We start from the raw sequence: 12,270 nt of genomic DNA, 5'->3' as shown, positions 1-12,270 counted from the left end.
CGCAACTATAGAGAGAGTTCCTATTGGCGTTCCTTCCTTGTTATCTAGATGGCAGCAGCTGCTTTGCTATAATTTTTTTTAACAAAAAATGTACGCTATCAAGTTCGTTACTTGATTCATAATAAATATGAATAAACAATAAACCGTTGGCCTACAAAAAATAGTAATAATTTAATCTACCAAAACCTTGCAATTAAAAGTGCTTACCACACTATCCTTAATAGTAGCAAAGCAATCGATTGCGCATTGGCAACATTGCATCAAAATCAAACATGGCGCGCGTACACACGGTTCCGCAATTTTTACATTTTTTCCTTTATTTCTCATTTGTATTATGTTGTTTTACTAGTTTTGTGAGTGCCAATCGCGAGTTAGATGAAGACAATTGGAAGGAAATTCTTGAAGGAGAATGGATGGTCGAGTTGTAAGTATTCTTTTTGCTAGCCGGTTCCGACCAATTTACGAGAACGTGTCAGATTTTTTCTCGCTTATTTAGGTGTGAATTATGGTATTGGTTGTTCAAATAAGCCTTGGGATCGTGAGGAAAAGCTGTAATACTGATTTTCTCTTAGATATTTTTGTGGAATTAGTTTGTTTATGGTGTGATTTTCGTGTGGTACAACCCACTCGGTTAGAGTTCAATAACCACTACAAGGTCGCTAAGGTCTATGTAAAAGAACCGTTTTGAAAAGTGTGACGCATTGTCTATTGTTGGTACAAGTCTTGGTGTCTAAACCTCTGCATAAATTGTGTATTGCATGTAAAATTCAGCTTCCATTTTGTCTAAAACCGCTCATGACTATGTTTGAACCCCATGCTATCGTTTTATAAGTAGAAATAATCGTATAAGAACTTTATTGGAAATTAAAAAGGTCCCTATTAAAATGTTAATCACCTTGTTTGTATGACTATCGAGGAACATAATAGGTATTTTATCACCAAAATAATGTAAATGCATAAAATATAATGAAATATTATTTTTAGCTTTTAAAATATTTTACTTGCTAACTTAACTTCCTACAAAATAAGCAAGTAAATATTGTATTTTTCAGTTAAACCCACTGTTTTCCAATAAATAACTTTTTTTAAAACTTGCATATGAAAACTGAATTAAGTTTATTGTTTATAGCTATATTCATTAACTTAACAATAGAACATGTGTTTACCTAATAACTTAAATTAAAACTATAAATTGATATACATAGACCAATTTTATGAAAAACAACAAGTAAACCTACCTGTTACATATTTAGCTACCTGTTATAATTCAATGTTGTGTGATGAAACAACACCAAACAGGTTGTTACAAATTAGCCATACAACATGAGTCACCCTGCATTTTGAAAGTAGCCAGGCAGCCAGAATGAAATTACATCATTCATCCATACATAAATGTTAATTTTCATACTTAGTCATGCAACTTGCATAAGTCCTATATCTAGAGTTGATTCATACGTCTTACACATTCTATTATATTATCTTTAGACGATTATGACCCTTAAATGACTGATTTAATGTATGTTGTCATTTAAAATAGAAGTTTCTAGATAATCAATGAAAATAGCAACAAAGATAAACATTGCTATAAGTCAATACAGTAATAAAAAAGGTTTCCTTTTCTAACTAAACCAAAAATGTAGTTAAAATACAATGTTATTTTATTGTCAGTAATACAATACAATACTGAATAAATGAGGAAGAGTTGCTTTTGTTACTTTGTATAAAAATAAACAATAAGTTATGTGACACCTCATATTACTGTTTTTAACCAACTGGAAAAAGATAAAGCACATTGTTACCATTCTTGTGTGTTAGGGACGAAATAATGTAGATTCACCTAACAAAAGAGTTTATTTATATATTTAGTACTCAAATACCTTATTGCGTTCAACAATATGCAATCTTAGGTAGTGAAACTTTTCATGTACAATTTGTAGTCCCTGTTGGCATTGTTATTGGGCACATTACCTACAGTCTGAACTTAAAAAAAGGTAGTGACTTTGTGCCAGCATTTCTCCTGAAGGTTTTAAGATTTGCATTATTTTCTTAGCAAATTAGGAGAGTATATATAAAACAACATTCACCGTATTAAAGAATAAATAAGTCTTTATGATACACCATAGGAATTACATCAGTTAAATAAACAATGGCAGTCTTATTGCTAATAGCAATGTCTTCCAGACATCCATCCAACTTATTTATAAATATCACTTTGATAGGCATAACTCATTTTTCGCCTTGGTTTTATAGGCAGTAGATAATACATTGTTATCAGAAGCCAATATGACCTGTTTTATATATTTATAGTGATAAAAATGTTTACTAACATAAATAACTTACACCTGCACAGAGACTACTAATAACAACTCTTATCTATACAAGTTAAAATACCCAGACAAGTAACGTCTGAGGTTAACGAACCTTCCACTAATGTCCAATTAATGATATTTTCCTTATTAAACTAAAAATTACTTAACCACAAAACTGGTTATATGGAATTGATATGTTGAGTAGCAAAAACTAAATGTGAATCGGCTATATCTGATATACCACGACGACAATTGAGTTGGCAAATTGAATAATTATTTTAATCACACCTTTTATAGGATGTTTTTTCAACTACAAGTAATAAGACTGCTGTTACATGAGCCAACGCAAGTTTTCGATTGCTTACTTTATTCAGTTCCTGGGTTTAAGCAGTTAGCCTGTTTATCATCATCGGTCTAGCCTTTTCCCAACTATGTTGGGGTCGGCTACCAGTCCAACCGGTTTCAGCTGAGTACCTGTGTTTTACAAGGAGCGACTGCCTATCTGACCTCCTCAACCCAGTTACCTGGGCAACACGACACCCCTTGGTTAGACTGGCTGTCAGACTTTTTTATTCAAGCTTCTGACTACCTGTAACGACTGTCAAAGTTGTAGGAATAACATCCGGGACCCACAGTTTAACGTGCCTTCCGAAGCCTGTTTATATTAAGCGTATTTCGGAGCTTTCAGACAAAGCAAAGATAAAAAACTACTGCAGCAACATTCTCAAAAGATGGTTGGACCCCTTTCTTTTGGCTAGAGCACAGATAACTTTACTTACTTTACTTAAGCATCATTCACTAAAGAGGTTTCGGTCTTCCCTTAGTTCCATAAGTTCCGTTGGTCTTATTAAATCTCGCAACTAGAAAATCCTTAACATATGCGACTATAGCATAAGGAATATCGTACTATTATATTTCTTTGGTCTCTGAATTCTTTGGGTATTGCAGACATGAGTCGCCTCGTGTACGCACTTTCTTAAGCACATACCAGACTAACAAAAACTGTTCTTGATACCATTACCATGTTTAATGGACAAAAAATACCCTAATTGAAGTTAGTTTTTTTCGATAGCTAACTTATTGGTGTAGGTATCGTGGTATGGCGCATGTGCAAGTTCTATCCGGGACTAATTTCAGCACCGAACGCTATTTCTAACGATTTTGACTAAAAAGTTCAGAATAAAACTAGTATTAGTTTTTGGTAAGGCTTTTGAATCCTCTTGGACACACGCTCCTTTGAGGAGGTTGGTAGTGACAGACCCTTAATAACTACATCTGAACAAATGCATTTCCAAGTACTTGTTCATAGGTCCGTGCTTTTTAAACGCGACGCTTTTTTATCGAGTAGAGTTACATTTTGAGCGCTGGGCGTTGGGCGCTAAAGGGAATAGTCGTATGAACATGCACTTGGAAATGCATTTGTTCTATTTGAACGCTTTTTTAACGCGCGCCCCAAAAAAGCCCACTTAATTATAACACGAATTATATCTCAAAAAATGTTTCACGTAGATACAGAACAGCTGTTTACAGTGGCGCATACATATGGAACAATACATGTTGTACGTGGCCACAGCCGCTTCCGAACATTGTGTGACGCCGTTCAATTCCCATGATACCCACTAGAATCTTCCAGTGGAAAATATTGAAAGATTACCAAATACCAATACTCTTTGCACTCTTGCATGGTGTAGATTTTGTTAGATTTTCGTTGCAGTAGTGAAAATTAGAATAGCTCGCATGGTTATGTATAGTTCTTAGTATTTAAAATAAGTTCTCGTACTACTTAAACGTTGTGAGACTTTTTTAGCATTTACATATTTAATAGAACTTCTCGTGATGTTTCCGCTCCTATTGGCTATACGTAGCTAAATTTTGTTTATGAGATTGAGAAATAATTGTTTCTGAGATTAACTCCAAAACAAACTGGCTATATTTATTTAATACACCTATAATTTACCTCTATCGTTAAAGTTTACATTAATTGCTTTTACTGGCTGTCTATTTAAAGGTTTTTATTACTAAGGATAGGTTAAATTGCTAACCGTCAATGTCTACAAATAAGGTTAATATCGTATTTAATTATATTTGTTTTGTCTGCAATTCAATAAATTTGCATCAGCCAAGTGCCTAAAGTCAAACCTAGGTCAATATCAATGTTACTGTCAAAGTGGAGATAGCTATTTAATACTTACCACGGTGCTTAACTGTTTACCTTACGTATTTCTTATTCGCGTGGGAGATGTATTAGCATAATAATAATATACAACAACTTTCTCACAACACCATCTAGTCACAAAGTAAGCAAAGCTTGTGCTTATATTTATATAGTACCTTTCGTGTGGATGCATACTTAAATAATAATAATAAATCTTTATTGACATGAAAATTACATGAACCCTGACTCCTGCGCTGTTATTTAAACTGCATGTAAATGATACAACTCAAATTTTTTTGCAATGATACTCAAGTGTATATCATATCGGGATAGCTTCACTAGTTTCTATTATACCCGGAGTCCTTAATCACGAGCTGGGGATGGGACGAGACGAACTGTCGCCTTTGACCACCGTTGACCGTTAAGTATTGTTTAGCCTAATATGGTATTTGACTTAAGTCTGATCATCATCATCATCTCAGCCTATAGCAGTCCACTGCTGGACATAGGCCTCTCCATTAAGTGTAATAATACATATAAATATGTGTATCCGTCAGATTTCTAAAAAATATTGAATACCTAAGTATTTTTTATTTTATTACTATACATATTTAAAAGTAAGGTAGTGGGGGCTTAAAACATCACTTGCTAGTAAAATGCGTACTGGTAAGTGACGTCACACGAGATTTTGAATCACTGTCTCCCCTTTTTGTTTACGAAATAAGAGAAAAAACCCGTATCCAATATTTTTTTAAGTCTGTCTGATGGACTAATCATTTTTTTTTTGTCAATTACCCTGTTAATCAAATATTTTTTGTCAAATACCCTGTTAATTAAATATTTCCCTGTTCCCATGAATCTTCATCTATCTTGAAAGATCTAGACTCCACTTAAACATTACGTAACGGAATTATTTGCGTGAGAACCGAACAGACTTCGATCGATATCATACCTACCCATATGATGCTATGTTTACTCGTATAACTGTTGTTTTCTTAGTCAATACTAACGTTGTAAAGCTTATGTTGATACAGGCTAGACTTGGTTACCAGTTCTTGCTTGTTTGATTTGATTAGCCGAAATGCTTCTTGAAGAACCATTTAGATTTTGTAAATACATACATTGGTATTAATAGCTAAAGAGAGCTCGTGGCTAAACTACAACTGTACAAGTTGACCAGTCGATATGGTCAATCCGTAGATGGATATCTACCTACGCCTTTACAAGTTCCTTCGTTTTTCGGAAGACACGAAGAAGTTTGGGGCCCGGCCTTTATTAATACATCTTTGACAGTCGTTTCGGGTAGTTGGAAGAAGAAGAAGGCTAGGCTGATGATGAAATAGACGCTATTTTGTAACTAGGCTGAATTTTCTAAACGAAGTTGTTTTCAATTTGACTGAAAACTATATCTGATCTTCTCGAGGGTCTTTTGCCAATGTTATATTGTAGATGGTGAGATTAAAGTGTATTTTACTTCGATTTTATTATTGTACTAGGTTTCGTAATCCAGGTGCTACTTCTAGGTCCGTAACATAACTGTACTCATCTTCTACGCATTTATCCACCCACAATTGAGATTTGTATTTATTAGTTTTCCCATTTTCTTTATGAATTACAAATAACAAGTTTATATTATTTTCCAGTTACGCGCCATGGTGCCCAGCCTGCAAGGACCTGTCGCCTGCTTGGAGGGAGCTGTCCACCCGCGCTACCCGCAAGGCCCTGGGCGTGAGGACAGCTGGTGTCGACGTCACCAAGTCGCCAGGGCTCAGCGGTAGATTCGTCGTCACAGCTCTGCCAACTATATTCCAGTGAGTATCAAGATAACCTTATATTTTTTCATCTTTCTTTAAAATAAGGACTCAGCTCACACAGTAAAGAATTCAATCGTTGTGTCGCGGGGGAGACTACAAACATGCAAATCACACACACAAAGACACCCAGACTCCGAACAAGCGTTCGTGGATCACACAAATGCTTGTCCTACGCGGGGACCGAATCCGCAACACGACACGCACAGTGGGTTTGGTTTGGTGACGTCAACCACTCAGCTATCCATGCAGTCATAGCATATCATATTTTGAACACAAGTAGGAGAAGTACCAAAAAAAACAAAGTCTAACTTACTTTAAATGTTTCCAGTGTGATCGACGGCGAGTTCCGTCAGTACAAGGGTCCCCGCGACGTGGACTCGATGCTGGGCTACGTGGAGGAGGCGCGCTGGAAGCAGACGGAGCCCGTGCCCGCGTGGAAGGCGCCGCACTCCATACAGATGACGCTCGTCGCAGAGTTCTTCAAGCTCAGCCAGGCGCTCAGGGTCAGTAGCACTTGCTGTCACATGTTCAAGGACTGTGGATGTGGATAAAATGCAGCTATGACAAAATATTAGCTGTACCTTTTTGTTTATTAATTCTAATGGGCTCCATGCGGCCCAGAATAGAGAATGGTGGAAGTATTCGGGGGAGGCCTTTGCCCAGCAGTGGGAAACAGTAAGGCTTGAGATAAAACCTAAAGAAAATAAAATATAAGAAGTATGTTTATACATTTTTCTTTCGCTCCATACCTTGCAGTTTTTTGGTGATGCTGTCAATTTTAAGGCTAACTTTGTCATCATCAGGAATTAAAATTGGATGGGCAGATTAACGTGCGACTCAACGTGCTTTGTTCTAGAAGTGGTTTTGAGTCTGGTGTTCTTTTCGCATGAAATTTGAATGTCTGTACAACCCTCGCGACACGGTAATTTCACCAGCCCAACCACATTTGCTTCCAAAAACCCTTAGTAATTGATATTTCAGTGACCTCGCGAGTAAACTGTATGTGTCTGATCCCATTATTAATACATGTGTTGTTATGTTTACAGCGAGTACATGAAATGCTGATGGAGACATACGGCCTGCCCACATGGGGCTCTTACCTGATCTTCGCTGTGGCCACCATATTCATTGGAGCTCTTCTAGGACTGGTTAGTACAGTAGATTATTTATCTATAAGAGAGAGAGTTATGAGTTAAAAGTGATTTAGCAAATTTAACCAAAACCTTAAAGATCATTGTGCGGTCAGTTAGAAATTATTTATTGCTACTCAAATTTAGTTTTAAATTTGTGTGATCCACGAATGCTTGACCTGAGTCTGGGTTTATCTGTGTATGTGACTTGAATGTTAGTCATACCCCCCGAGACACAAGTATTGATCATCAATACGGGAGTCGTTTTTCTTTTCTAATAAAAGTATTTTGTCCCCTATTTGTATAACCTCCAAGCCTTACTATCGTTTGCCCATTCCCCAGGTGTTGGTGTGCATTATCGACCTGCTGTACCCGCCGCGCCGCTCCGACAAGGTGTTCGTGTCGCAGCGGGAGCTCGACAGCCGCGCCAGGGGAGACCAGGACGCCAAGGACAAGTCTGATGATGACCAGGTACGAGGGTACACTGGAACATGTTTATATATACATCTACTTCATGATATCTCTGCATCGCCCTTTGGTTTACTGTTAGAGAATGCCTCGGGCATTAAGTCCGCCATTGTATATGTATAAGAAGTGTAAATAAATATATACAAGGTTACCGCCGAGATAGTCGGATGTGTAGGTTATAATAGAAAGAACTGATATAGGAAAGGTGTGAAAAGTAATATGAACTTGTAAGTTATGCCTAGTATTTGTTTATAATAGTAGTTGAGTATAACAGGTTAAGAAACCTAATGCGATAGATAAGCCTACCTATTAGGTTAACTATTTTAAATAAATCTTATGTTGACTTTTTTTGTGTAATTGACACAAAAAAGTTAACATTATAACATTAAAAATCTTTGATTTAATTGTAATATCGTACTTTTTTATATTTTAGGAGCTGATCAACGACGACATTGTAGACGACGATGAAAACGCGAACAACAGCGACGCGGAGAAGAACTCGCCCAGTGATGTGAGTTGTTTAGATTATTTACTATTATTTAATGAAATTACTATATTAGTTAAATGATTGAGGTTAAGACAGTCCGAAAACCATCCTATATGTGTAACATCCTATGTAAGTAGTACCATGTTACCCAGGTATCGGGGTAACATAAAACCAGGTATCTTATAAAACACTGGTACTTAGCTGCATCCGGTTATATTTTAAGCCGACCCCAACATAGTTGGGAAAAGGCTAGGATGATGGTTCAGATTAAACAAGAATTAATTATTCACTCATGTAAATATAATTTACTCAATTCTGTGACTAAGCATATAAGTGAAAGCTTTATTACTTTATAGGAGGGTGGTCGTACTTTTACTCACATGATCCACAGATTGGATTTCCTGGAACCTTAAGGCAAAACTTTTCTATTGATAATAGTAATATTAGAAATTGTCGACTACTTTTAGTTGTCACCTTGTCACCCTTCTAGAAACCTGTGACTGCTCCTTTTCATTAACATTCATGTAACACTATCTCCCCGCAGACGTCGGAGTCCGCGTCAGAGCAGACGGGCGCGGCGGCCGGCGACTCCTGCAGCAAGCCGCGGACAGAGGTCCGCAAGCGACGCCCTCGCAAGGCAGACTAGGGGACCTGCATACTCACGATTTCTAGAGAACTTTCCAACTACAGACATCTACTAAAAATACGAACTTAATACGAGTATACAAGAGCAATCTCTAATAACACATAATTATTTTTGACTCAATGGTGTCAACATTTCACAAACAACGTCGTGCATTAGTATTCTGGTCTTCTAAAGAAAGAACCAAGTCAACCTGAGCTAGCCTATGCTAGTTTCAGCTATTCATGGAAAATGTTGGAAAATTCTCTCAAAATCAAACGTATACAAGAAACGAACTAGCTAACACTTTCGATTAGGCCTTAGAGGTCAAACATAGTATATGTAACCCCTTCGTAGGTCTATTTAGGAAGGGAAGTATGTCTGGATTTTATGACCTACGTAACAAGTGTACAGGTTGATTAAATTCATACGTCAAATGGGGATATAAACAAAATTGATGACCTGAATTTAATCGACGGTGTTGCCACTTTATTTATTCACTAAGTTTGGTAATAGATAGGGTGGCAATGTAAAAAAATATTTAGTGCTTTGAATACGCGGCCGGCTTAACGCAGAGACTAGTAAACAAGTCCTGTTTATATTTAGAGTCGATTCATACCATTTCGTCACTAAATAATTGATGTGCAACTATGATTATGGTACCGATAAATATCCAAAGTTTACTGTTAAATTGAAATCAGATCAATTCACAACCGATTTTTTTATGTTCCATACTGAAGTTAACACCAGATTATTAAAGTAAATAAAAATACTAACATCGACTCTTTCCATGATAAAATCTGGAATTTTCTGTGTTATTAACTTAAAATAGCAAAACTATTGTAAAAAATTACTATAACCATACTTGTACATCACAATAATATTCGCATTAATATCTGAATTAATTATAAGCTTCGTTTAATTTGAAAATGTAATTAAGATAATTTCAATGGATTGTTGACCCCCGCATTTAATGTACTCAATACATTTGTTCATGTTTTGTAATATTATTATATGTATATTACTCGTCCCATATTATTGAATTCTAAATTTATTTGTAGTTAATTAATTGTATATTTTAGAAAACTGATTGTTTGCCAATAGTTCAGTTACTTTTCAACTTGGACATGTCCTAACAGGATATTGCGCTGTTTGACTGTTTTCAATATAAGGCAATATCTTGAAAAAATGTTCTCAACATGTATGTTACTTTCATGAATAATGAAGTTTTATTAATGCTTCTTATTCTATAATAGTATATTAACTTATAATATTGTATATGTATTCATTATCAATAAAATTACATTTATACTTTGAGATCGCATAATGTATTTCTTGCCTAAGTGACAAGGGCTGCAGCAGCCCTTATCGCAATGGCGATCAATCATTTTAAAACGGTCTCAATACGACAGTCCAAGTCATATTGCATTTATGAAATCACGTGTGTTTTAGTTTTCGCACCAAAATTAGCGTAATTACATATATTTAGTTCATAATCATACAATAATTGTGAATGTCCGACAAAGTATTTCTATTTATATTCTATTTTAAAATAATTTGTATTTATTACATTATTTATTTTTTTGATCAACACAACCAATATAAACTTGTCGAAAAGTATCTTAATTAAAAATACAAATAAATAAAATAATTAATTAATAAGCAAACTTTAACGACAACTCTTTATTTTTATTTTTTACAGAGAATTTAAAGAAAATTGGATGGAAATGAGAATTAACGAAATCATGAGAAATATCAATACAAGGATTTTTTGTGATACATGTATTTTTCGTGTGGAGAGAGAAGCGAGGTTACAAAAGATTACGAACCAAAAATAATGTCTGAAAAAAAATGAACATACTTACATGAACATTTCTCAAAGTTATTTTCAGGCTACATATGAGGCCTAAACTTTAATTAAACATTTTCTGTACCCACTTCCTCTCTGCACGACTCAAATCACATTCCCAACGGAGTTATCGAATTGTGCGCTCAATAGTATTAAATATAACAACTTACGTACTTACTGAGATTAAATTAATATGTATTTATATACACACTACTATTTAGCAAGGAGTTTTAGTGACAAATAACCTTTCAGACCCTATATTATTGATAAAAGAAATTGTGATTCGCGTTTGATCATGAAATATGACAGTTCTGTTAAAGATAAATTTAAAACTATTGTATTTTTTAAGTAATTTGTCACTAAAATACCTAAGAACAACTGTAACACAGCTAAAAGTAGTAATAACTAATTTTATTATTATATGTTGCAATACTCAAATTATCTGTTCATATATTTTATATATTTTGCATATTTTTTAAACACGAAACATTAGGGTTAATCAAATTGTAACTGTAACTATCGGATTGTTGTGAGGTAAGCTGTGGCCGGTATGACTGACAGTAGACATCGCCTTGTACATAAAAATAAAAAGCAATTAACTGGTCGATAGTTAATATGGCGGGGAGGTGTTACTTCAAGTATTCTTATTTATTACGTGGAAGAAAACTGTGTTTACAAAGTTAGGCAACATGTAAGTGTCCCAATACAAGATGTATTTCTCAATCAGAGAAAGATTTATGATAAAAATCACAGTAAAATTCACATCACGAAATATGTCTGCCGTCAATGTTTATAAGAATCAATTGTTTTTCGTTAAGTGTCTGTGAAAGTCAAAAACGGCTGGACCGATGGCTGTTTTAGTTTTTTTATGGCAAATTACAAGTTTTATTTACAAGTTTATTTTAAGATACAAATCTATGTCAACAAGACTTGTGAAGAATGTTTTATAAAGGAGTGTGACTGTCAGTTGTGTCGCTGCGTGGTGGTGTCGATATTGTTAACATGAAAATTGCCTTGTACAAAGACTAAGATTGTTTTAAGTGTTGCGTTTATATTAACTATTGACCTAGTGACTTGCTGAAATAAAATTGTATTTGTAACCATGTGTTTTATTGAATAGCGTGCCTTTAAGTTAATTTAAGATGTTCACCTAATTCGACCTTAGAGAAAAACACACGGTGTTCTCTATTATAATAGATAGGAGAAAATATCTAAAATCTGTTCTTTTTTTGAGATGGCAATACTGCCGACTAGTCAAAAGTTTGGGCTTTTGCAAATTTATTAAATAAATTTCACTTTTTACCATTTTTATTATCAATAGTTTAGATAAGTTCAAATAAAACAGAAAATTCATTCAAATGTTTCTTTATTCAGATATATTTACATAAAATAATTAAGTATTGAGATAATTCACTTGCAATTTAATATTAGACAAT

The 12,270-nt window shown here is 34.8% G+C and overlaps 1 protein-coding gene across 1 annotated transcript; it reads left to right on the top strand.

The window, feature by feature from the left end:
* Nucleotides 1-244: 244 nt before the first annotated feature.
* LOC113507588 (thioredoxin-related transmembrane protein 1-like) lies at nucleotides 245-11,934 on the top strand. Its single transcript, XM_026890432.1, has 7 exons — nucleotides 245-424; nucleotides 6,108-6,275; nucleotides 6,607-6,781; nucleotides 7,325-7,426; nucleotides 7,751-7,879; nucleotides 8,310-8,387; nucleotides 8,908-11,934. The coding sequence occupies exons 1-7, from the start codon at nucleotides 273-275 to the stop codon at nucleotides 9,007-9,009; spliced, it is 906 nt and encodes a 301-aa protein (XP_026746233.1). The 5' UTR covers nucleotides 245-272; the 3' UTR covers nucleotides 9,010-11,934.
* The last annotated feature ends 336 nt before the right edge of the window (nucleotides 11,935-12,270 follow it).

The sequence above is a fragment of the Trichoplusia ni genome, unplaced genomic scaffold (genome assembly GCF_003590095.1).
Source record: "Trichoplusia ni isolate ovarian cell line Hi5 unplaced genomic scaffold, tn1 tig00002950, whole genome shotgun sequence".
NCBI lineage: Eukaryota > Metazoa > Arthropoda > Insecta > Lepidoptera > Noctuidae > Trichoplusia > Trichoplusia ni.
The sequence above is the reverse complement of the archived record's forward strand: the minus strand, read 5'-3'. Positions and strand labels throughout refer to the sequence as shown.

Excerpts from the sequence above, each read along its gene's own strand:
- LOC113507588 (XM_026890432.1), top strand. The coding sequence starts at position 273 with ATGGCGCGCGTACACACGGTTCCGCAATTTTTACATTTTTTCCTTTAT. Across the intron at positions 425-6,107 it reads GGAGAATGGATGGTCGAGTT|TTACGCGCCATGGTGCCCAG; the intron begins GTAAGTATTCTT and ends ATTATTTTCCAG. Across the intron at positions 8,388-8,907 it reads AGAAGAACTCGCCCAGTGAT|ACGTCGGAGTCCGCGTCAGA; the intron begins GTGAGTTGTTTA and ends ATCTCCCCGCAG.